The 27,698-nt window shown below is 36.6% G+C and overlaps 1 protein-coding gene across 4 annotated transcripts; it reads right to left on the bottom strand.

The window, feature by feature from the left end:
• Positions 1 to 174: 174 nt before the first annotated feature.
• On the bottom strand, positions 175 to 27,616 carry ttbk1a (tau tubulin kinase 1a). 4 transcript variants are annotated; one of them, XM_084100372.1, is made up of 16 exons: positions 26,168 to 26,735; positions 24,783 to 24,874; positions 21,228 to 21,380; positions 19,685 to 19,832; positions 18,055 to 18,128; positions 17,675 to 17,815; positions 17,438 to 17,542; positions 15,179 to 15,244; positions 14,955 to 15,047; positions 14,704 to 14,829; positions 14,198 to 14,352; positions 13,242 to 13,446; positions 12,916 to 13,082; positions 11,257 to 11,800; positions 1,767 to 3,274; positions 175 to 1,519 (listed from the first exon to the last, which is right to left on the bottom strand). In XM_084100372.1, exons 2-16 carry the CDS (start codon positions 24,783 to 24,785, stop codon positions 1,075 to 1,077), a joined length of 3,933 nt encoding a protein of 1,310 aa, XP_083956498.1. In that variant the 5' UTR covers positions 24,786 to 24,874; positions 26,168 to 26,735; the 3' UTR covers positions 175 to 1,074. The 4 variants fall into 4 exon arrangements, with proteins under 4 accessions (XP_083956498.1, XP_083956499.1, XP_083956500.1 ...); XM_084100373.1 differs by lacking the exons at positions 24,783 to 24,874; positions 26,168 to 26,735 and adding an exon at positions 27,447 to 27,616; XM_084100374.1 differs by lacking the exon at positions 24,783 to 24,874.
• Between the last annotated feature and the right edge of the window lie 82 nt (positions 27,617 to 27,698).

Below are 27,698 nucleotides of genomic sequence, written 5' to 3' on the forward strand. Positions count from 1 at the left end.
ATCTGTGTGCAAAAATGAAGTGTGTATATATACAACGTGTAACACAAGCAAGTTGACTGACTCATCATTCGCTTTTCGTAAATCAAACATGTACCTGCAAAAACGGAAATGTTTTCAATGACTGGGAAGAACGTGGAATATGTCACTTGTAGAAAAACAACAACATAACACAACTAAGACTTATCATTTTATGCTCCTTGTTCCAACAGAAATCTCACTTAACATCTCACCATTGTAATAAGAGCAAAAGAGGTGAAAATTGTTCATTTAGAAATAATCCGTATTGACAATTATTATAATGTGTGATTTCTGCCATGCTTAGAAAATGAGATAACTCGGTGTAGAACCCACAATAAATTCCTTTAAGAAAACTAAAACCCAAATACTTTACCATTTCCTTTGCCTGATAAAAATAAAGAGGTCTCTGCAGGAAATACTGAAAAGAATATATACAAGCATACAGCAGTATCATCAAACACTTGTAACAAGCTAAAGACAAGGCATGCCCATCATCACAAGGTTTACAAAGAGGGCCGAGCTGCAGACCAGAGAAAATTTGTGCATTTGTCCTTGGATATGTGGCAGATTTTACAATGTTCTGTGTGTCTGGTGGTCTATAATAATTTGTGCTGCCTAAATACACATAATATAGGCTACTGTATGATTGATTTAGATGTTGTAAATAATTATACATTATTATTGTGTGTCAAGGGTCAAAGACAACTTGGCATCTAACTAATAATAAAGTACACCTTCAAAAACATATTGAATTAAATATGCACAACAGAACAACACATATACAGTATAGCACCGATTAAGCTAAATGTGACATTTCCTCCATTATATTCCAAAAAACTTCTAGTAAAGTGAAAGTTCTACATTGTTTACCCTTATAGTACAACATAAAATTATTTGGTACAGAATTCAAAATTAGAACTATAGCCATTTGTAGATTAGGAAGAACATTAAATTAATTAAAAGGTTAATTTTGGTCAATGGGGCCGATTACATGTTGAGGCAATATGTTCAAGTAATTGAGAAGAAACAATCCCAGTGAACAGCAGTCACAGTGTCTTATCTGGCTGCAGCTGTTTTGTTGCTTGTGCTTTTTTCCCTTTTCATGGGTACTGTGTTCTTTGAATGAGCAGAAGCTTTGGTTTGATTCCTTACAGGTGTATTGGTGGGTTGGTTTGGTGATGGTTTGGGGTCCTTTGCAGGACCACTACAAGTAGTAGTCCTAGACTTCAGTGGGAGATCCACAGTGGTACGGAGGGCAAACAGCTGCTTGCGAGATTCGCTAACTGCAGTTCGTATGGGTAGCCTATGGGGCGAAGGACTAGCTATACGGGTTGAAGAGAAAGTGCAGTTTGTGGTGCTTAAGCTGCGACGAGACGAAGCCGGAATACAGGAGAGAGGCATGCGATTGCTTCCACTTGGCTTGGTAGAACAAGATAATATTGATTTTGATCTTGTGTGAAGTGGTGGAGCACTTGATCCTGATAATGTTTGTACCTTTGACCTAAGGTGAATAAAACAAAATACAATTTAATTTACCATATTCATACTTTTGGTATGCTGCCAACTGGATTGGGTAAAATTCTGAATTAAAGAAATGGCTCCCATTAAATTCTTTAGTGTAAATTTAAATGTTCTTCATCCTATTTGAAAACTGATGCAATCCAAAGAAATTCAAATTCAAATCATTCTCAATTTGATTCTAAATGGTGCACAACCCTGGCTGTCAAACATGTTTGAAGTGAACTTACCCATTGCTTGCCTTTTGTTCTAATTTTGCATTTCCAGCTTCAGGATGGATTACAGGAGCCACTACTACTAGTTTAGTTGAAGGCTTTCTTATTGGGGTAACTGGCCGTGGGATCCTGCTGTGCCACTCTGTTTGGTACTTTTCCTCAGCCTTCTTCTTGAGTTTCTTGACAGAATCATCAGATACGTGAATATCTTCCTCTGAGCCTGTAGTAGAGAGAGTCTCTGAAGGTCTCTTGGGCTCGTCTCCAGAAGATAGTGAGGATGAAGTCCTGGAATTTAGTCTTATCCAGCGGCCCTGACGTTGTCTTTCTACAGCTTGACGGGCCAGGTCTTGCTGCATGGCTCTTCTACGCAGTCGCTCTTTGATGGGCAGGGATTGTTCAGATCCTGGCTCTTCTTCTGGGACTAGGATAGGAATTCGACTTTTGCTCCTTGGTTGTGGATGTTTAGAAACACTTTCAGGTACTGTGTTCTCCTCTTGATATTCCTCTTTTAGTTGTTTATCCTGTTTGGATTCAGTTGATGAACCTTGATGGATGGGTTCCCTAGACTCTGAGAGTAGAGGAACCACAAGACCTTCCCATTTTTTAGCAGTCTCATTTGGCAAAAACTCATGCAGAACATTGAGTACCCGAGGTTCCTCTGTAAGAGTCTGAGAGGTCACTTCAGACTGGACACACGCTGCAACTCCTCCTGGCTCTTGAGAAAGGACCGACTTGTCCTTTATCCGCTTGGATTGTGATTTGCCTTCAACCTCCTCTAAAACTTCAAGAACCTGTGCACCACTGGAAGACATGACATTCAGATGGGTTGTCTCTGCAATGTGTAAAAAAGTTCGCTCCACTTTGGAGAAAGGGGGTGAAGCAATTGAGGCTGAGGCCACCAAAGCTGTTGAGACAGTTACCACCAGTTTAGATGTTTGCATGGATGGGTCAACACTAATTGCATCAGGTTGCCTTGCATCTGAAGACCTCTCTGCCTGCTTTATGTCCTCCTGGACATGCACCTCTAGTCGACCAACTTCATCCAACGGCTCATTTTGAGGGGCATCAGATCCCGCCACAGCTTGATCCACATCCGTCGCATTTATAACATTGGGAGACTTCTTTGTGTCTCCTGGTGAAAACAAAACAAGGGTGTTCGAGACGTCCTCTTGGTCAGGATCTACTTCAGCAACAGAACCCGGTTCTTTTGACTCCTTGTGCGGATCATCGGCCACTAAGGTGGAAGGAGCCCCATCTTGACTAGGTTCAGTGCTCTTTTCGCTTGCGCCACTACTAGATTCACTCTTCGTGACATCGTCATCTCTGGGTCCCTCATCTTGTGTATCAGGCGGTGTGGCTGTGAAGGCCCGTCGCTGGTGTAGGCTTCCTGTAAGCATGACGGTGAGGAAGTCAGCTCTTTTAGCCTGCAGTTTAGGAAGGATGTGAAACATCTCCTTCTCAGAGGATGGGGATTTAGTCCTGTAGTCAGTAGGTGACAATAGGGGCTCACCCGGGGTTGGGCCCTAAAGGATAACATAAAAATGCTAAAGTTACAATACTGCCATATTGGTAAGGCAGTGTAAGAAAAATTATGAGAAACAACGAGATCCTGTTCAGTAAGATATTCCTGGAAAACACTTTCCAGCAACACATACTTACTGTATCTGAAGACATACTGTACTTCATAACTGAGTTTACACATACTTTTTCTAATCATTTTATTAATTTCTAATAGATAAAATCATTGCTATACATTATACAACCACACAATACAACAATTGTTTTTTCTCAAAGACTTTAATTATGTTTAAATTGTACACAAGCTTTTTAAGATTGTCTAGATTACATACATAAAAAAGGCACAAAAATGTGTTAAAGAATTTTCCATTTTACAGCAGCCAGTCATATTTTGCTTTTTTTCAAGTGTATCCAACATACAGGTTTTCTATACAATACATACAGACTAAAACCAACCAGATAACATGCTTTTATCTATACAGTATTGATTTAATTTCTCTTTCTTAGATATATATGTACAATTATCCTATCATTTAAAAAAAGTTTAAAATACATGCTTAACTTGGAAATATTACAAGCATACTGTACAGTGATGTTGTGATAGAAAAGGTAATATGCTTATTGTACATCAATCTAACAGATCACAGCCCATTTACATTACATAGCAATACCAGACTGTCATTGTAAATAAAATCTTGCTCTTAAATTACTTGCCTGGTTACATAAAAAGTTAAATAAAACCTTCTGCAACTTATTTTTACACTGTTATTTAACAGCACACACTTTTAAATTAGCGCTGTTACCATTGACACATAGTTGTTTTTAATTGCAAATATACTGAATACATTAAATATTGACAACAGTCGGTGCTTGTATCAGCTCCATCAAGAGCTTGTTCTGTGTACATTGTTGCTTTTCAGCTGTGTATCGGTGTCAACATAGTAGAGTTCATTGTAGTTCAAGTGAAGCTTCTCACAACACCAAGCTAAGATTATCACTCCCTGCAGACATGATTATGCTCCAAACGTCCTTGATCCATCACATCTCACTATATACATTATATAGAATGACCCTGCAATCAACAATATATCATACAACATGCACATTACAGCTATGATACAGCATTTTCCTCCATCCTAAAGGTGTTATTGTGACAAAGGCATTGTGTATAGGCATAACGTAAAACCATCAAAAACTCATAAGAGCAGTGGTGGGATGTGATAGACTAAATGAATTTCTTTTTGGTATTTCAGAGCATCACATGCAGATGTTCAGGTAGAAATAAAATAAAAGGCCTTCGAAAATTTTGTAAACAGTGCTTAAAACTAAAAGAAAATCTTTTACAAAAAATCGTAAAAAAAAAAAAAAATGCTTTAATGCAAATTTATTTGTCAATTAAATATTTTGAATATTGTCAACTGAATATTTTGCTTTAAAAAAAACATCAATATATATCAGTATAATCAATATACAATTCATGGAAACATAAAGGCATAACATAAGCCATACAAAATTGTCTTAGTTTCACTTGCTTTCATGGACCAACTTCATTTGTTAGTCAAAATAAGGTTCTGAACTGCACTGTCTTTCCAGTACTTCCCAGTCTCAACAATAACGACTTTTCTTGCACCGTTAATGTCGGTGCCATTACTGTAAAATTACAGCTAAACATATTGATGTAATCCAGGCAAAAGCAAATGTGCAAAATAAGTGCAAGAGTTAGCAGCCTGTTTGGGTATATAACAGTACATTCATGTGAAAAGCCATGACTGTGACAGTACCAGAAACATATACAGAAACCAAGTCATTTTTGAAATGTATCATTTCTGTTCTAATACAGTTTCAATATGCACTGACTGAAGATGCACAATTCAGAAAATGTTATCATATAAAGGTGCAGTACACACTCCGAAACTATAAGTTGTATGTATGCGTGAACAAACAACAGATTTTGGAATACACTTTTTCTGAATTCCCATGTTTCTAATATGTTTAAAAACACTAATTTTGCAACAAAAAAGCAGTTTAATTTTAGTCAAGTCGTTTTAAAAAATATAATCAAAAATATAAATGAAATCAAATCTAGCAAAAGTAATGGTTTTCTAAACAATTAATGACCATATCATTTTTCTTTCCTGACAAAAGGAAAGTATAAATACATTTTCCATCAACTTTCACAATCCAGGCATGCATCTTATGTTATATTGCCAAAAGATCTCTGCCTGCTACAACGACAACACTGCAGGAGCCATTTAACTTTCAAGCCTAGGTTGTTTAAAACAACTTAAGCCACCAACATCCATAAAATGAAGTTTATTCAACAAAGGTGCTATTTAATCACTAAATGTCTAATGTACATAATATTTTCTAGAATATGCCCTTATTTTCAGTTCTTTTTTTCAGTATAAACACTAGTGGATTTTAATTGAGAAAATGACAATCTTGTACCGCTCATTTCACATCTTATTGCAATCACATCGCCAAGGAAACAGCTATGGCTCCAATTCGGTGTCTTTTTTAAAGTGCAATAGTGAGAACAGTACACAAAAGACCCTACAGCAGTCTCACACACATTAATTTGCTACTCAATAACATACAACACAAAACTGTGCATCCAACCCAAGACTAACTAGGAGGTATTTAATGAGATATAATGCGTACACAGCGCATTCAAAGCTCTATGCACATAAATATGATTAAATGAGATATGGAAACACGCACAAAAAAATATGCTATTTAAAGGAAACTGCTTTCATATATATATATATTATTATTAATAATATATATATATATATTAATTATTATTTTTGCTTAATTTATGGTTTAATTTTAATCAGTGGCAGAGAAACCAAAATACGTGCTGTTCTTTCATTTCCTGTATGACTGACACAACAGCCGACTCATTTATCTCATATTTCGTCTGTAAAAGATAACCAGACTCCAGCATGCCACTTCATTGGTTATAAAAGCATTGACATATTATTCCCTTTTGCTCCTATGGTTCCATTTTATATTTAAAACACTTTCATTCAACTTGCATAACATCTCCTTTGTGAGGCAAAAGCACCTTTAGAGCACAGAAAAAAAAAATTTTGTAAAATTGAAAGCCTGCGTAGGTAATGAACATTATGTACTATGGATGATGGCTTAGAACGTGTTTGATAACTTAAATTATAATACATTTTTTTTTTAAAAGAAGACAAAAAATAAATAAAAAATTCACCAAGTTTTTCATGTTTTTTTGCATGGAAGACAATGAAATAACTTGCATATTAAAGGCAGCGGTATGTTTCAGGTTGACCACAGCTGCAAATGCAACACATGCAACTGAGGTACACGAATAGCCACTGCAGGTAATGAATTTTGGCTATAAATATCTTTATAGTTCGCTATATCTAATGTGATTTTTTTTACTCACAGAGTGATTAAAATGACTAAAGCGTTTGTTCATAACAAGCAGAAAGTGCGAGTTATGAACAGCGTGTGTAAAAGCATGGCATTCCCTTTAACACGTCGTTCCCTTCTTACAGCCCTCTACAGTTTATTGCATCAGAAAAGACTTCTTTCCCAAAAAATATTTCAACATCCTTTAAAAAAAAAAAAAAAAAAGTCTTTCACATCGGTGTGTGAGAAGAGATTACGTCAGCTTTCCTCAGCTGTTTTTGTTCATCAGTTTGGCCAGCATCTGCTGGATCTGCACGCGGGACACGTTGAGCATGGAGTGCCTGCTGCGCGGACTTCCAGGCGGCTGCAGGGGAGCGTGACGCCTCGAGCCCGATCGGAGGTTACCGTGAGCCGGGCTGCTCTCGGCCGACCGGCTGCGCTGGATGAAGGATCCTCCGGCGTGAGGGTACTGCTCAGTCTCCAACGTCGAGGACGAGAAGACGTAGGAGGCGAGACGTCGCAGCTGGTTGGAACGCGGGCCCGTGTGAGGCCTGTCATCATCCAGCTGAAATAAAACGAGAAAGAGCAAACGTTGAAATTCACGAGCTCAACAGAGGATTTGTATTTGTAACATTTAAGGCATCTCCCCAGTCGCATGCAGTGAGGAGAACGCCAGACACTCAGAGGAAAGAGAGGAACGGGCTCTCTTTACACAGACCTACAACGGGTTGCCTGGAAACAAGTTTTCACAAGAGACAAAGCTAAAGGGATAGCTATGTTTTTTTCTTTTTGGTTGGGCAGCCAACATTGAGAGCCTCTATTCCACAGAGGCTGTTCGTTTGATGCAGATCCACCTCTCAAAAATGTGCCACATGTGACCATGTATAAGACAATGAGCAGAGAGATTCCAGACAAAAAGTACTTTAGCCATTTTACCGATCGGTATCATCACACCGTCGTTGTAAATGCGGACAACTTAAGAAAAATGAATGGTCAGGCATACAAACACAAACACACGTGGATAAAAATGGGTAAATATGGATAAAATGATGACAAACAGAAGAAAAAACAATGAGCAAGTTCATCAAACAGGTACAAAAGGGACTAGCCTAAACTGTGCTTACCGCAAACACCTCTTTCACTCTTCTTTTGTGGCTCCAGCGGCAGCCTTGGTATTTTCTCCGTGGGTGAAATCAACGTGTCATACGTGATTGTGAGCGAAAGGCCGAGCAAAAGGCAGTGGGCATTTAAAAGGTGAAGACTGCTGGGAAAATGAGCATCCTCATCTGTTTTGATTTGAGATTTTGGCTATCATACAAAAGAGACAATCCAGCAATCTCAGTTCAGCTTGAAAAGGCTGTGACTGTGTTTACAGCGAAACAATGGAAGGGGCAAGTTATTCTAAACAGAATTCAGAAAAATGCCCCAGAATTTTTTTTCTCTGCTATATTTCCTCATGGGTAAATGAGAAGAATAAATTAGCTAGCTAACTTTTAAGATGAGCAAAACTGCTGGTCTACTATATGTCATCTGGCTCACCCTAGTGGTAAAGAGCGTCTGAAATCTTCTCACACATTTTGTTTTGGACTATGAGGGATGACAAACATTAAAATATGAAAATGAATAACTTTAATGTGAATTAGTGCAGAATTTTACTGAATGGTTTAGTGCTGAGCGTCCTAAAAAGACAAACAGTCAGAGTTGAAAAAATGTGTAGAAACGCTCAGCAGTAGACCCCTCATTTTGAACGCAGTCAAAGACACAAACACAGTATTGAGGTAAAAGAAAAAAATAGTGTTTTTCTGAAGGACAAGAAATACGCACCCCGGAATCCAATTAGCAAAGGTCTGGTTTACCCTCACAGAGTTTTTTGTGTTTTTTTCTGAAAAACTGCTGAAAACAAACTGGATATTTCTGAAGATTTAAGAAATCATCTAGTAATTCTATCTGGAAAGGAAAAAAAGAATAAAAGAAAAGAAATCTGGGCCATGTACACACTGCAGCTACTTTTAATCCCATTCTGTTCATATTGAGTTCAGTTATTACAGGTGTGACAACCGAATTAAACAAGTGAAATCATTTCTAGAATTTTAAATAGGATAGTTCAGCCAAAAAATTAAAATTCTGTCATTATTTATATGTTGTACCAAACCAGTATGATTTTCTTTCTTCTGTGGAACATAAAAGACGATATTTTGAAGAATGTTGCCAACCAGTTTTGGTTACCATTGACTTCCATTGTATGGACAAAAAAAAAAAAAAAAAATTATGTTCCAGAAAAGAAACAAAGAAATATAGTTTTGAAAGGACATGATTAGGGTGAGTAAATTACAGAATTTTTGAAAACCATTTTTCAGATTTTTTTCAGGGATTGAAAACCATTTTTGGGTTACCAATCCCTTTAAGGTTGCAGCAACTGAATTTGATTTAAATCCATGTAGTGCGATCAGAACTAAAGTTAATGCAGTGAAATCAGCTTAATGAGCATAAATGATTTCATAACAAATGGCACGTTAATCAGTCACTAACACTGTTTGGTATCCATGTTTCTTGTTTACATTCGCAGGGTGTGAAAAAATCACTATGGTTACCTCGATATCACAAAACCGTAGTACGAAAGACTCCTTATTCTTTACATATGAAAATGATACCTGATCAAAGCTTTGTAGTGTGTACATGGCCTTGAATACCCCCTTAGTTACAGCTGAACTTCTGCATACAAAAGTTTTCCAAAATACAAATCATGAACAAAGAAGAATCATTACATTGTAGCAAATCATGTGAAAACCAAATGTTTGATGGTCAGAAAAGAAGAGATGAGGCATGAGTCTGTGTGTCAGACAGTGAATTAAAGAGAGAGTGACAGATGGAGAGAGAAGAAAGGGAGAAAGAAATAGGCACACACCCTGTAAAAAGTGGAGACAACAGCACCGCCCCATCACAAAGCACTGGCTTTATATAGATTAAAGTTGGTTTTAAGAGAGATATGCTATTTTAAAAATTGAAAAAGTGCTATAATGGGACTTAAGCTAAACCAAGTCTCCTGCACATGTCCCTGGAACCAGTATTTCATGTTCGCTCTTGGAACAAGTGGAAAGTGGAAAATTTCTAAAGGTACAAGAAATTCCTGATGTAGGTCATTCACCACATTTAAAACAAGATTGAAAGCGCTCCAAAGAGGATTATAGGTTGGTTTAGTAATATTTTTTACACAATTTATTACAAACATTTACATACAGATACATAACAAGGGATGCACCGATACGAAAATGATGGCTGACACGATAACCGATAATTCTTTATATTTGAAAGCAGATAACCGATACATTGGCCGATATCATTTTTGAGAGCCTGCTTACAAAGTCTCACCATTAAAAGCCATGTCCCAAGCACACAACTATAATATTCTCATTATAATTTTAATGTAGCCTATATGACAGACTTGTACTGCGAATGTTACACTCCTTTTTTGAAGTGATTGCAATCATATTTCAAGCAATTAAAAACCATCATGGCGAACAGTGCACATCCGAAGTGTCTCAGCTGAAGAAAATAATCCATTATTTACTTTAATATATTGGCAACATTTTCTTATCGGGCCGATAAAGATAACATTAAAAACGAACACGTATTAACCGATACCGATATGGTGGCCGATTTATCGTGCATCCCTTTACATAACTGTCCAAAAATTTGGGATCAGTAAGAATTTTTATGTTTCAGTTTTTATATGCTTTTTGTATTTAAACAAAAATACAGTAAAACAGCTGCACTGTGAAATATTGCTACAGTTTTAAATAAATGTTTTCTATTTTAATAGATGGAAAACATTTCTCATAATCATCGATGTTGAAAACAGTTGTGCTGTTTAATATTTTTGTGGAAACCATGATACTTTTTTTTCAGGACTCTTTGATGAACAGAAAGGATTCATTTGAAATAGAAATCTTTAATATTACAAATATCTTTACAGTCACTTTTGATCAATTTCTTGCTGAATGAAAGTTTTATTATTATTTAAAAAACAAAAATCTTACTGACTCCAAACGTTTGAATGGTAGTGTATATATAAACATTTTTGTATTGAATTTATATGAAATTTTTATAAAACAAAAAATATTTTAATTAATGTTTTTAAGATAATATCATTTTGAAAATATCTGTTATTAATTTGCAAGCAGAGAAGTAACAAAATAGCAAGATGCAATGTAATATAAAGAAATTACAGTATAGTGTTCCTGCCATCTTATCTGATATTTCCCTATCATTTATTTCATTATTAGCTGATAAAATCCAGTACTCAGCTGATAAAGCTGGTTTGCGAATAAGCATCCTTTTCCTGATCTAATTTTAAACTTCTTATCCAGACCATTTTTCTTCAGCATCTCATGAGCTCGAAAACATTGCACCCACACCGCATCCAAAGAATGATGTACAAAAAAAAAAGTGTCTGTAAACAAACAATTTATTATAGCGCTTCTAACTGAACCTCATGATTTCTTTACCACCATCAAATATTTTCAGCCTCACTCACCTTAAACCCAGCAATGCACTCCATCTTTAGGCTAAGAATGTCAGTGCAGGTTAGTCAGGATAGTCTTACCTGTCTCTGAGGTCCGTTGGATTCTGACTCTCTCCGCCGTGGCCGTCCGGAGGGCAGCGAGTGACAGGGTGACTGCACAGGGCTCTCCGCTGAGGTTGACTGGCCTTTCCCGCTCCTCCTGGACGCCTCCTCCTCCGTAAGGGGCAGCATGCCTCGTGTCGTCCGGTCGCCGTGTGACGTCTTGGGCCTGACTGACGGATCTGTCCCTCTATGTCTCCGCCGCTCTTCTCCTTCCTCCAGAGGGCGTAATTCCTCCGGCTCCTCATCCGTGGTACCGGATGTGGTGGGTTCGGCTCCTGGGAGGTGGTGGAAGTCTCTGAGCTCCGTTTCTTTGTCTATGATGACCCACTCCTTGCTGTCAAAGTCCTCCTCTTCCGCGAGTGGGACGGAGCGGATGAAGGCATTGCTGTGGGCTTCCTGGTCCACTGACGCAGAGGCCTCATTACGACCACGGTCTCCGCGACAACCATCGATGGACAGCATCTGAGCAGGCTGGGAGGAGTAAACATGCCGAGAAGGAGAACCCAGGATGTCCATTCGAGAGCTGAGAAAGGAATAAATAATGAATTTATGATGCTAAATGACACAAAAATATGAAGAGTATGAATTGGCAGTATGAGCACAATATTATATTTTATGACAGGAACAATATATATATATATATATATATATATATATATATATATATATATATATATATATATATATATGTGTATATATACACACATACATATATATATATATATATATATATATATATATATATATATATATATATATATATATATATATATATATATATATATATACATATGTACATACATGCATATATACATGTTATTTTTGCTGGAAAATCGAAGAAAAAAAATTTCTTACGGTAGTATAAATATTTTTTCCTTTGATTTTCCAGAAAAAATATATACACGTTATTTATAAAAAAAATATATACACGCTATTTTTGCTGGAAAAATTAAAGAAAAAAAAAAGATTACACTACCGTAAAAAAAAACAGTACAATTTTTAAATATTATTACAATTTAAAATACCTATTTTCTTTTTTATTATATTTTAAAATGTAATTTATTCCTGTGATGACAAAGCTGAATTTTCAGCATCATTACTACAGTCTTCAGTGTCACATGATCCTTCAGAAATCATTCAAAAATGCTGATTTAGTGCTCAAGAAACATTTCCTTATGAATATCACTGTTGAAAACAGCTTAATATTTTTGTGGAAACTGTGCTACTTTTTTGTCCAGGATGCTTTGATAATTAGAAAGTTCAAAATAACAGAATTTGTTTTTCCAAATAGAAATCTTTTGTAACATTATAAATGTTTAACTGTCACTTTTGATCAATTTAATACATCCTTGCTGAATAAAAGTATAAATTTATTTAAAAACTTTTAAACAGTAGTGTATCTGAAATAATCATGTTGTAATGCCTTTATTTGAATAATGCAGTGAATTAAAATTTCATCAATGAAAATAGCCTACTCATTATATTATTATCTCTTTACATGTGGAACTCAATAGATAAAGGTAAGTGCAAAAACAGCATCACAAGATGTATTATGACTCAAAAGTCAGGCTATTATAAAACAGATAGTTCGTTATCTAACTTCTGACTGGTTGATTCGATACAAAAAGTTCGACCCACCGTTGTCCGTAACCATCCCGTCCATCAGCGGCAGATATGCGATCAGATTCAGGGCTGTTGACCCGTCGGTACCTGAGTGAGTGCACCTGCATACCCGGAGAGTCCAACCCTCCCCGTTGTGGCGACACAGGACACACACCCCGGCTACCATCTTCCTCTTGACCTCCCTGCAACATAAAATCAAAGAAAATGAAATATAAAAAAAACTGACTTATAAAACTTCAAATGGATTATGTTTAATTGGTTTTAAAATAAACACAATTGCTTTTTAAAATATGATCATGAAAAGTATTTGATTGGATTATATTCACTGGAGTGCTCTGCACCTTTCCAATGTTAATCCTGAGTTTGTTGCGATTAAAGTCTGTCTCCTCCCATCCATCTGCGTCAGTGGGTAACTGACTGCCAGCAGCTGGCCGGCCAGAGGGAATCGGGGGGGCGTTTTCCTGATCGCTTAGGTGCTCGTCCTGCACAACGTCCTCTGTATTTTCCCTCTGAAGGTCACCAGGCATCTGGGTTACATTTATAACCCTAAAGGTTAAAGAAAAGATCACAATCAATTTCAAAAAAAAAAAAAAAAAATCAAGTCGACCCTGAATTACTTTAGAAAATGTTTTGGGAAACCTACTTGGGGTTGTTTAAAAAAAATCTGTTTATGACATGCTTCACCTTTATAGAGTCATTTTCTGTAAATATCACCCAGAGCTTTCAAGAAGCATCAGAGGGGGAACTCCTTTAAAAGTCATCAGACGTTTTTCTATTTCATGGTAAAATGTTCCTCATGTCCTGGAGCAATACAACAACTCTGCCTTTCCAGAACTGCAATGGACTAAAATAAGTCAGTGACATTTCCATCAGAAGTGAGTGTTCTCCTCTCTCAACATGTAAACCTACTGAAAACAAACCACAGTATTCCAAGAAGCATTGTGTGTTTGTGAATAATAAATCAGTTTGCAAAATGTATCAGTATGCAAATAACAGTGATTAAGAAAAACAAATAAGACAACACATTCAAGCTTGTCCCTTGTTTTTTCAGTTGCTTGAGTATTTCAGACTTTAATCATGCCTTTCGTCCATCTGTACGGCTTTTATGTGACAATGTACGACAAGTAACAAAATCCCTCGAGAGGATGACTGTGAATTAGTGTGGGTTTTGTAAAGTGTGGTGCATTTGTGTGTTCGTGTACAAGAGGATCTTTAACAATATGGATGGATGGATGGATGGATTTATAGGGTCCATATCATGCCGTGTGATGTGTTCACACATGCATGCGGTTCTTACCCAACCATAGCCGCTGTAGGCCGTGTGTTCTGCTGCGCTGCTGTCGGTGTGGTGGCAGACATCGTGGAGTCCGTCCCACTTTTCTCCCAATCATATGCCTCATTCTCTGTGATGATGCGTTCTTTCATGCTGTTCTCAAACACTGACATCAGAAGCTGACACAGAAAAGACACCTTAGTAAAGACTACTCATATCTGTATGATGAAATGTATCCATGTAATTCTTATACATTGTTATATAATGTTTAATATTCATATATATATATATATATATATATATATATATATATATATATATATATATAGAGAGAGAGAGAGAGAGAGAGAGAGAGAGAGAGAGAGAGAGAGAGAGAGAGTGAGAGAGATACAGTAGATACAGCAGGAAAAACGTTTTTAAAAATATTGAAATAACAATATAAAAATCTATTTTAGTATTCTATTTGGTACACATCTGTTTAGTAAACATAATAAGATATATAGAGAGTTAAGAGTTTGTATTGTAGGTACCTGATAGTCTGGTTTGGTGTAGTAGTCAAGGGTTAAAACATGCTCCAGGAAGACATTAAACTCTGATGGCATGTGTTTAAGCAGCATCCTATGGTCATAGCGCTCCTTTATCTGACCCACCTGCTCCTAAATGATGCAGATGACAACAGAACATTTCAACAATGGTGGTCTGATTCAAAATAAAAAGTAAAAAAATCAAGTAAAAAAAGATAAACACTGATTTTCAAATCAGGCAAGGAAAGTCAGAGCACCTTGTCTTTAATTTTCCTCCACGGCAGCTGCCCAGCAGCAAATTCAACCAGCATGTAAAACAATGACCATAAGTCATCATGGCGACCCATTTCCTGTAATAAAAAAACAACACAAAAAGAATTCCATTAAAATTAATAGGCAAAAATAACATTAGATTATTGTATATCCTGTAAAATACATTGTTTGATATAAATACATAAGTAGACAAAGACTAAGCACTTACTTTGTTTTTATGTGCATTGACAGATGCATATCTAACAGTCCCTCGAAATCCTGCAACAGTTCTGGGCTAAAAGCAGAAATGTATTAGGAAAAGTTTATTTTTGCATTTTATTTTCGGCATCTGTAATACTTAGAATTTTCTATATATATTTAGGTAAATCAAAACAAATCAGACAAAAATATTCCTGTGTATATTTTATGCATTATTCATTTAATTTCTGTTTTAGTGGTATTGTAACAACAGGAGAGGGATACACAATGCACAACACACACTCCACTGAACATAGCGTTCCACTCTTCCAGAACATTGAACACGCAACGCAAAAGGTAAACACCTTCCGTCGCGGAAATTTACCTGTGTGTCTGTGCGTGCATGAGTGTGTATTAGTCCCAATGGGACTTTCTTACAAACCAAATTAACAAATTTATTTCTGATTAACTAAATGACATGACAAGCAGCATCTGTTTTGCAGAACAAATGACATTTCATTTGGATGCAGTTAATTTTCTCTTACCGTGTTTTTACTGACAATTATAGAAACTGCACTTTTGCTGAACTTGAATGCCAAACTCTCCTAATGCATGCATGCATATATATATATATATATATATATATATATATATATATATATATATATATATATATATATAAGCTATAAATGAAAAAAATATGAGGTCAGATATAAAGCAAAGATGAGAACTCCATGAAGTCACTCACAATGAAAGTCTTTCCATTGGTGAGAGTGTGGGGAGAAGGGAACAGATGGAGAAATACGTCAGACATGCACGTCATAACTTAAAACCCCAAACGAAAACTGCAAAAATAAGACAAGATGGTCAAACAAAAGAAAAAGCAGAAATAATGTCCATTTGCACCAGGCAAAATTATACAAATGACCCCATGCAATGTCCTTCAAATGCTGTCAATAAGAAAATGTTAGTATAACAAATAAGTAGCTACTGTATATTTAAAAAATGGGGTACAATTTAAAACATTTACAAACATCAACAAATATTAACAAACAAACAAACAAACAAACATGGCAGCATATGACTCTGGACCTTCATTGTCCTATTTATACTGTATGCATTTAAAAAAAAGGCAACATATACAGTTCTGAGGACACCCAAACTATTTATAATCCTAAAAATGTTTTTTTTAGGATCTCATAAATATGAATGGATACCACAGATTGGATAAAAAAACATGCTGCAATTGCGTTTAAAGTGAATAATTTTCTTCACAGTAAAGTTACAGTCTGGTTTTAAACCTGTTTTGTTATTTGTTCAACATTATAAAGTTATTAATTGATCTGGAGAGGTAGTTTTGGATCAACCCAAGCAAAATGTTCAATCTGCTGCAGGAACAGACAAACAACTCCTGAAGGTTGCAGGAGAAAAGCAGAGCCAAACCACTTTAGTGCTGCAGCACTGCATTGCCCAGGTGAGTGAGTGAGAGAGTGAGAGTGAGAGAGAGAGAGAGAGAGAGAGAGAGAGAGAGAGAGAGAGAGAGAGAGAGAGAGAGAGAGAGAGAGAGAGATAGATAGATAGATAGATAGATAGATAGATAGATAGTTTCCTGCCTGAATCAATGAGTGCAGCTGACTCAGCTGTGCAGAAAGGAATGGCGAAAGAGAAAGAGGGAGAAATAGAGAAAGCCAGAGAGAGAGAGAGAGAGAGAGAGAGAGAGAGAGAGAGAGAGAGAGAGAGAGAGAGAGAGAGAGAGAGAGAGAGAGAGAAAGAGGGCTGAAAATATTACACTCTCTCAGGCTGGAACCTGGGGGCATTGCTCACTGATGCATGCAGTCTTATTAAATATTCATACCGCTGCATTAAAACCTGCACGTACAGAGAAATAGAGAGATAGTGTGAAGGATGGAGAAGAGAGGAACATGTGCGAATGAAGAGCTCTTTGTAATGAGCTAAAAGAGGAAACAGCCCAGTGCCTGATTCAGAGAGCTCTGTAAACCTCTCGTGAGCTTTCAAGCTCGTCTCTCTGCCAGCCTGCACTGTTACAGTGAATATTGCTTTTTACTGCTCAAATAAATCTCAGGCGCTTCTTAATAAAACCAGACCTTTGGGCTCAATCAAAAGACAACCTAATATCATGGTTGGATTGTAACCAATAATATTGATTGACAGAAATGTCATATTTCATTGCAATGCAGGGAACATGTACTTTTATTCAGCGCATAAATTAAGCAGTAAATAATTAAATTAACAATGAATAATACCGAAAAGGAATTAAACTGTGACATACCGGTCGGACTTCTCCATTGGTGTTTGTATACTGTCGTGCGAGCCCAAAATCGAGCATGTAACATTTCCTGTATGTTGAAGGCAGCCTTCCCATGGCAAAATTTGACTGGAAAGAAAATCCATACATCCTTGATAAATAAAATCACTTCTGGAAATCAAATGACAGTGTTGCATTATCTTATTATTAGACACATGATTACAAGGCAATTACATTTTCAGGAAGGCTATTAGATATTACCGGTTTGATGTCTCGATGGAGAAAGCCAACAGAGTGAATGGCTTCAATGGATTCTAGAATCTGTTTTCCCAAGCGGAGGGTTGTGCTCATGGTAAAGGTGCCGCGTGGCTGACTTCGCCTGAGATCTGCCAGGTTTCTACCCTGAGAGTGATAATGAAGTGTAAGTGAAGCCCTCACACCTCCATAACACCAGTAAAGACAGCTTCAGTATTTGAGAGAAACCAGCATGTGATGGTTATCTATGATGTACTATAAAATGTTCCAAGGACTTTCATCGATCAATGATGATTTTTCAAATGAAGGATTACTTATTTGCATCGCTGTGTGTATGAGCTTTGGTTTTATATGCGCCAACTATATTATGAAAGGGAGTCGTTTACCTGCAGCTGCATGACGACATAGTTGAATTTATCATTTCGCCCACAGCCTATGAACTTACACACATGGTTTTTACCTAAAAAAGAAAATGTGCAAGTAATTTATATACAAAAATTAAAGAATAGCATTATTAGTCAGGCTGATTAAACGGCCACTTGGCCAATCAACAATTTCTTTATACTATATGCCATTACGTGACAACTTGTACTTCTTTTTTGTTTGTTTTTTTGCTTCTTTCTGATGACTAATGGCTGAACTGAATCATCAGAATGTGAGTGTGTGCGTATAGCTTCACATGTTCGCAGTCACGTAGGCTGTGTTACTGCCGCTTCATTCACAGTGCTAAATATACAACATGCCACGCACATTGTTCACTGTGATGGGATGGTCAGTCTTTGCAGCTTTTAATAAATGCCTCAGTCATTATGATGTCAACTAAGTACTGTATAAAATTATACAATGCGACTAGCACGCAACTTAATCTATAAAGCCTTTGAAACACAGCAGGGCTCGTGTTTCTTTGAGTCTTTCTTTTCTATAATGATTCCAACATGTTTTCTTGGTAATACTGTCTTAACTGTAAATTAATTTATCATTTTTTCCTGTGTCCTCAATATCACTTTTCATCCTACGAGTCCTTTATGTGTTTTAACTAATCAAATCATCCTACAGGAAGTTACATAATGATGGGAAAACAACAGCCCAAACAACAAATGAAGAGTTCAGATGCAAAAGCCTCTAAGTGCCATCTGAAATTTTCTTCTAGAATGATCATTTTTATCAAGCTTGTATATTTAAGTTCAGTAATTTCACTTAAATGACCATTAATAGGTAATTTTCATTGCCATTTAAGTGAATTTACTGAACTTAAATATATGAGCTTGATAAAAATTATCATTTTAGAAGAAAATTTCAGATGGCACTTAGAGGCTTTTGCATCTGAACTCTTCAAATATTAGCAATGGATATGATAAACTTGCAGGAAGTCAGTATGGTAATTTAAGAATGGTTTTAATAAATGGTTAAAAATATACATTACCATTCAAAGGTTTGGGGTCGGTGAGATTTTAAAAAATTGTTTTATGTCTCTTATGCTCAACAAGGCTGCATTTATTTGATCGAAATACAGTCAAAACAGAAATATTATTCCATTACAGCAGCCATTACTCCAGTCTTCAGGGTCACATGATCCTTCAGAAATCATTCTAATATGATGATTTGTTTGTTAATATGATGACATATGAAGTCATTTATTATTATAATTAATGATGAAATCAGTTATAGAAAACCATGATATACTTTTTCTTAGGATTCTTTGATGCATAGAAGGTTCAAAAATCAGCATTTATCTGAAAAAAAAAATCTTTTGTAACATTATAAGTCACTTTTGATGTTTTAAATGATAGTGTATACAAACGTATTATAAATGGGTATGCAATTTGTAGACAAACTTCCTTAAATTACAACACAAGAATACAGTTTTTAGGAGTTCAAATGGTACTGTATAACATGAATGACCGCATTTCTGTGGGGAATTTGTCTTCAGTAATCGGACAATGTGATATCTTGTCAATGTCAAAGTGATGTTGATGCTGTACCAAAAACCAAGACCTAATGATGACCATGTCTTACCTTGCAGTTTCTTCAGAACTGCCACCTCCATCTTCAGGACTTGTTTGGGCTGTTGAGCTGACTCCACTTTTAACGCCACATTCTCCCGAGTCAGCAGGTCCAACGCCTCGTAGATTTCCCCGAACCCCCCTCCTCCTATCTTCTTCAGCTGTACATCAAAAAGGAACACAACAAGATGTTTTTTCTGTTTAATTTGGTATTGATTTCAAGTATGAGCTGGGAAACCTAAAGTCAGAGAAACAGTTGTCAATGATCTTATAAAAATGCACGCAGCCATGCAAAGTGTCTTTTAGAAGAAGCATCTGGGAAACAACAAAAAGCACTTGGTAATATTTACATTTCAAGTGCGTCAATAGTACCTTTATTTTACTCTCCTGAGATATTGATTTCAATTCAGACTAAAACAACAAGCTCAACAAATAATACTGTAACAGAATCTTTTCTACATCTGCATGTTATAATCCTTGTTTCATTGATAGAACAATCTAGAGGGCAAATCTATTGATCAGGGATATGCAGTAGTGCAGCAGTCCCACTGCAGAACAAACATTAGTCAGCTTTGCATAAATTTGTCACAAATTTCATATCCGCACCATACAGAGTAATACATGTCCACAAGACAAAGGAGAAAGCAAGCAGAAGATTTGTGATTTCAAATGACTCATAAATCATCATGTCTATTTGATGGTCTAGTTCTAGTGGTTCTTGAGCCCGTTTACTTGGACTGGAAGTGATCAGTCATGTGAGAAGATTCTCTTCTCCCTTGTACTGGGAATTGTTGAGGAATTTTATCTCTATGTGATGTCTTTTGACAAGACAGTCCCAGTGATTGGGGTCAAAAAAGCTTTACTGTTACATAATCTACTAAGAGCATAGGAGAAAAGATGGGAAGCTTTATCTAATCTATATGTACCCGCATACTTTTTTTTTGAGAAGCTCCCCATTTCATTTTACTGAAAATCTGCAACTTACATGGTAAAAAAAAAAAATCCAGGACAGTTTGATCAATAAAAATGTAAAAGAACAGCATTTATTTGCAACTTATTTTTTTAACTGTCTTTACTGTCACTTTTATTTTCTACTTTTAATTTCTTTAAAACTAATATTTTTTTGATCTCCCAAACTATTTAATTAAAATTTGTATTTATTATGTTAAAAATAGTTAAACAGTCCAAATGTCAGAAAAAAAAATCTTGAAATATGGGATTCAAAATTTTATTTAAACATGAAAGTAAACAAAACATACAGGGTTTTGAGAAATGTATAACAAAGAAACATTACGAAATACAATGGGAAATAAATATTTAGGATTCTGCACCAATTTTAGGTCAAATTTGTGAAAGCAAACTGAATGTTTTATTTTGAGCATTACACCTGCACTTTACTATCACGTTTAATTCAGTCTATTCATTTCTTTGTAATAGCTTGTGAAATTTACTTGCAATTTCTGAGTGAAAATTGTTTCTACACCAAAACAAATTCAGTGTGTGTGTGTGTGTCCCTGTGTGTACAAATGTCATGTATTGATCTTTTGAAAACGTACCACTTTCCATCGTTCTTTGACCATGCAATTTGGGGGCAGAATGTCCTGCTGCTCTGCAGTGCCGTTCATGTTGGCGTTGTCCTGCAGAGCTGGTGCTAGGCACTGCAACCCTGAGAGCACTCTGGCAGCCCCCAGCTTAAACGAGCCATTTATCTGTGAAAAGCCACCAAAAATTGTTAAATCACCTATTCATCATCGCTATTGCCATTTTGCCGACGTGCTATAGGTCAATTGAGCTGGCTTCTACATGCAATTGCCATCAAACTTCAACAAACGATAACATTCCAAAGATTAGCTTTGGAATGCCTGTTTTATAAAGAAGTTATGAGATAGAACACCAATTTATTCCTGCGGTTATTTACTGATACATATTCAAGAGGCAAAATGCTGACATTAAAGTCTGCTTTGAGCGTTATAATGTTACTATGCTGTTAGCAGACAAAGAAAAGTCTACTAGGCACATCCATTGACCCACATACTTTTTGACCCAAATGCCTACGCAAATAAAATGGCCACAAACAGTGGAGGAAATGCTTAGAAAACAAAAATAATAATGACACCCCATAAACAAACAGTGAGGATATTTCTAACAGCACATGCTATTATACATAGGCCAAGTAGCCTACGATGTGCACTAACAAGGGATACTAAAACAGTTCCATTAAGTCTGCTGGGCATTTCTGATTTAGAAGATTTAAAAAGAAACCATTATGAACGCATCTAAAATATTCATTAACAACCTTACAATTAAGCATTTATTAAAATAACACATTTAGCTTTTTTTCCCAAAAAAGGGGGTACATTGATATTAAAATTCTGGCTAATATGGGTAAGCCAATAATTATGTTCATGTTATGGCCGATAAGTGTTAAATGGTTGATATTAAAATTCTATACCATTTTGTGTAAATTAATTAAAAATAAAACAGTAAAAAATGGGTCATTTTAAAATATTACAAGTGAATTCATTTTGAGACTGGCTAAAGATTGCATTTAAGTGTTATTAAGTTATTAGTGTTTTTAAAGGTTAACTTTGAGTGTTAAATGACGATGTTACAAAAAGGAGAACAAACATGCACAATTACTGTAAATATCCAGTATCAGCTAATAACCGATATATTGTGCATCTCTAAAATAAAGCAGCCAAACACTACTGCAATTGTAAATAGATAATTTTTTTTACAGATATTCACACACTTTTGTTAAGTCAGTTATCAGCGCTTAATTATTTAGCAAACAAACTTCACACGTAAAGTAATTGCATAAATTATAAGACATAAGTATTGAGTCAAAAAGCACAAATAGAACAATTAATTTAATATCGGTAACAAGCAACGTGAACAAAAATAATCAGTATCGGTCATAAAAAAAACTTAAAAAAACAATATCGGTCGATCTCTAATTCTAAAACCAGGTGATTGACAGTAAACTGTATTGGTCATTGGATTCTTAAACACCACTGTCCCGTGACTTTTAAATTAAACATTAGCCTCTTAACACAAATGAAATTCGGCACTAAAATGAGAGACTCAAAATGTTTAATGCAGTATAGAAACTTTACTCCAAGCCAAGGTTCAATTTTGGCGTTACCTTCTATTAAACTAAGGTTAAGAAAGATGCATATAAGAACCCAATAACATGCTATTTGGCATGCAGCACCGTTGTTTTGTTGGTTAAACATGCAGGGCCTAGCTCGGCTCAGATTCAGTAGCTCAATCGCTAACTCATGCCCAGCCCAGCATCCGTCAAGAGCTGCAGTCTCTAGTGCAGCATCTTAGAGAAGTGCTCTATGGACAATCTATGAACAAACTGCACTATGACATCAGGTAGACAAAGTTCAGCCAAGAACAGTGACAGAGCGTAATATTGCCAACTCATGTGCCAAGTTACTGACACCTGCACTGATGTACCCTTGATAGATGCAAACAAGGAGATTTGTAGAAAACAACTGGAAGATGATAGCCTGAATGTTATACAGGCAGTGACAGGGATGAATGACGCTGTTTACGAAAATATAATATATTGAAATCATGTTTGGTTCGAATTCACATGAGTTGGCAAAAGAATGTGAGCAGTGAAGAGTTTAATCACTATGTGTTGGTTTTTGAACACTGAGATACAACTGAAGTTCATCAAGCCAGCATTTCCACACCCTTCAGTGGTTGGTTATCAATGGGCTCTTTAACAGCTGCAGTATATTGTTGTGACTGTAACAGCCATTGTAGAAGAATGAAGCTATTCAACTTGTTTTGTCCATTATAGCCTTACTTTCCAATCTCTTCAATTACAGCCAATCGACAATTTCCATAGAGTGCAACAGTGCCCGCCCACTTTTTCGGCGACCTTGGTTCCGGAAGTATTTTTTCCATCAATAGGGATTTATAAAAAGTCTAATTTAAAGAGTTATAAGCCATGAACCAAATCAACCAGCTACGAGGTGAATGACTACATCGGACAAAAAGACAGATACAAGATTGTGTACTGTACCGAACCGTTAATGAAGGAAAGAACTACAATCCCATGAAGCAACGCGAATGACATAATCAAATGAAAACATGAGAAATATAAAACTAGGGATTTATAGATGTTGATTAATCTGTAGACATAATATATTTTACTTCAAAATTTGAGAGCATAAAGAGACCGACTCTTTACATCATTCGCAGTGCTTAATGGGAGTAGGCAGGCTTTAAAAAGATATTTTGGCAGGATTTGCTGTTTCAGTTCTCTGATTGATGGAGATTTCTTTGAAGAATCATGGGTAGTGTAGTTTTAAACGAGTGATTATTCAACAAAAAGCTGTTATACATGATTATTCAACAAAATCAGTTGAAATAATGTGGGCTGATGCCTTTAAAAAAGGCATATACCATTGATTAGCAATCTCATAACTCTAATGTTAATCCCATAACATTAGATCTTTCTTTAAAGGTTTATAAGTGATCTTTAAAAATGTATTCCCTTTGGTGAAAATGAATGAGATTTTTACTTCCGGAACCCGATTATTGCACTCTTTTGTGACTATATTTTGAGATGATGTCAAATTTTATATTGTATGAGAAACCTCAATGCGTGGAAATGCTATTGCTTCATTCCCATAATAAAGGGAATCCACTTTAGGCCAAAGGACAGATGGATATTCTTAATAGTTTCTACATTTGCTGCTATCTACCCTCTCCCTTATGAGCGACTATCTAAAAAGCAGGTTCCGAACAGTCTTACGGGTGTTGTTCGCGCACAGGCCGTAATGCTGGCGAAAAAGCTAAAGCATTCAAATCGCGCGGCTTGTATTCCCACTAATCTGCGTGTGAGGGGTTTTTTTTTTTCAGTTTCGTTCCAGGGGACCCATGGGATGTGAGGTTACGGTGAGCGAAAAGCAGGGGGGGTTTCATTCAGGTCACCTCAATTAGCAAAGAATAATCATTTAAGTTCCTCTGAATCCCAGGGAAGGGAAGCGTCAACAGCCATTTTGTGATCAAACTCTAAAAAGTGAAGTGCAGCCACATGTCCAGGAAGGGAAAGGGGGGAACTATGAAGGACGGTGTAACTCTCTCACCATGTTCACAAATCTCTTCAATAACCTTACGTCTCTGACAAAAATCTTGCAACTGACCAATTTAGTCGACACCAAAACCCTCCTTTGCCAGCCTACAAGCCAGAAAAACAAGAGAAGAGATGGATTATACTTAGCAAGCAATTGGTTTTGAGCACTTTGAGCTGATACAGTTCTTGAATGACGTTCCGGCTGTTTTGTTTTCCTTCTCTGTGCTAGTTGTCAAGGATTTTGGTCAGTATTGATACAATGTCAAACCACCTCTTTTGACTATTATGACACTCACCATCCATCTTAAGGCAAGCATGGGTCAGACAGAAACTGAATCCTTTAAGGATGAATGTCACAAAGGTCAGTTTGCACTCAATGTCCCAGAGAAAGGTGATACATGCATTATTGAATCATAAGCTGATGCGCAAAAGGAAAAATATGTCTTTGACTTGACATTACGAAAAGACATCGCCGTTACGAAAGCCCTGTGAACTGAAGAAAAAACACAAAACATATGTGCAACACAGTGGAATGGACACAGATACATACACACATTACAACACACCAGGACACATATGGGCCAGTGAGAAAGACAAGACAGTAAATACATATAATGCTTTTATAAATGCATAAATGTTGTGTTTAAAAGCATAGGGGAGAGTGGGGGTAAGCTGTGCCACTTTTGTTTTAGGTTTTCTGAATAATTTATTATTATTTTTTTTAAATAATGTACAATCCCCAATCCAAACTCTTTAATGGACATTATTCACAGCTTTTAAAGAAAAGTTTAATATTCTGTACATTTGTTTTGACATAAAAACATAAAAGTAATTTTGGTACTATACGGTTATCCGGACCACAAGTGACCACAACCGCTCTTGGTTGGTCATAACCCCAGTGACGGGTAGGTTTAGGGGCGGGGTTGGGGTAGGTCATCACATGTGGTCCGGATAACCGTATAGTACCGTAATTTTATCTGCCTTGTAGAAAATGTACTTTGACATGCAAAACTGATGTAGAATAAATAAAATCACTTTTCTTTCAATCACAGGAAGACGTCCTGTGATGAACCTATGGACATATGATGGACCCTTTCAAAATATCGGAATACAAAAAAAAGGGTGAAAAAGAGGGTGACACATCTTACCCCATTCTCCCTTATGTCAGAAAGGTGGAGTAAAGTTTGTAAGAAATGTACACTTTTTTTACAAAAAGACAAATTATACATTTGCAGGAAATGTACACATTTTGTTTCACAAAAAGACGATTAAACATTTATGTTTTACATAAGACTAAATTCATTGCAAGCCTTACTCCAGATTATTTCACATGCTTTAGTAAAACAGTAAAAAAGCAAATGCATATTTTAAAATATATTTGGAAGTCCCTCTCCCTACCTGGCACACAGACTACGAAAAGTCAGTCTTTTCCGTCGTTTTGAAATCTTCATTTGGGACCTCACAGTGACACAAACCATCAGCTGGGACCTTTCCTAAAACCATAAACCGCCTGACTTCTGCATTTTATTAGTGATGTTCCATCTATCAAAAATTCTATCTACGTGCTAAAATTATTAGCCGTATTACTAAGAAAAACGCGAATGTACAGTAACTTAAAACATTCTCCAATAACACTGACAATGCACTGCAAGACAGTGGACCACCACAAAAACACCTACTGGAAGCGTAGCTGGTTATCTAACCGTAAACATCACGCCTATCAAATAAAAACCATGCATATTAATGACATAAAAAGTCCAAGGTTAAAGCAAATATACAAATCTGGCACGAGACAGGTGCTCTAATTCGCTGTACAAACAAGCTCTATGGAGCATCATATTGCAATCTCCTAAAGACAAAAAAAATTAAAAGAGTATGTACATGAATGCTATTCTATCCGGATATTCGAGACATCCAATGAATTTTGATAAACAAACGGCACAGCTCTCACAGAACGCAACTGTCCGCAACATCCTTTGCGCTGGTCCGCACTGCAGCGCGTCAAACACCCATGCAGTGACTCTTCGCAATCTGTAGAGGACGCTTTGTGGATAAATATTTATTACGTTGCGTTACGTTCATCTAGTACAGCTGCGTGATTGGGTAATAGGCAGACGCTGCGCTAGTAAACTAACGAATCGTGTTTGGAGGAATGCTTCGCTCATGAATATTAATTGCGTCCCAGCCAGCAACGACAGCATGACTTAATTATTATTCATGAGCTATGTCTTCGCCGTAGTAGGATTTGTCATTTCGCCTCCCTGTTACACTCGTTGTCAATGTTCATTTTGTATAGTTACATAAACTAGCCTATTCAACAAAACAAAATTAGAGAGAAGTCTACAGATTACAAAACCCTGAATAGTTAACTAGGCTAAAAGTAAAGATACTAATCCAAACAGAAAAGCATCCAAACAGAACTACACATCTCAAACTGAAGCCGATAAACAACACCGGGGGTTCAATAGGCCTGTGTTATTTCAGCAAACGCATATAATAAGCTTTTTTTCTTCATTTTCCAAGAAATGCTAAAATTATTGGCAGACATAATGGATGCAGTTGGTCGAATTTACATTCCTACGGGGGCTGTTTTAAAATGACAGCGGTTCTCCGGCCTGGCATCACAGAACCAGCCATATTGTGCCACAGCGAAATTGAAATATAAGGCGCTTATTACCTGCTCATTTTCTTATGTACGGAGGCTCATAACCTCTTTTCCCGCGTCAGGATACTCTTTAGACTTCTCGCCACCATTGCTAAGGATGCTGGATGCTCCCTGTTTGCTCCCCGCCCGTCTGGATCCCAGCATCAGCACCACACATCACTCTTCCTCTCCGACCTCCACCACAGCGATGCTGATGCTCCACACACGGTATTCCGCTCCCTGTTGGTGAGCTCTTGAATAGAGTTTAGTTCTTATAATGGACAG

This window comes from Abramis brama, assembly GCF_963993115.1.
Source record: "Abramis brama genome assembly, chromosome: 23".
NCBI classification, from domain to species: domain Eukaryota; kingdom Metazoa; phylum Chordata; class Actinopteri; order Cypriniformes; family Leuciscidae; genus Abramis; species Abramis brama.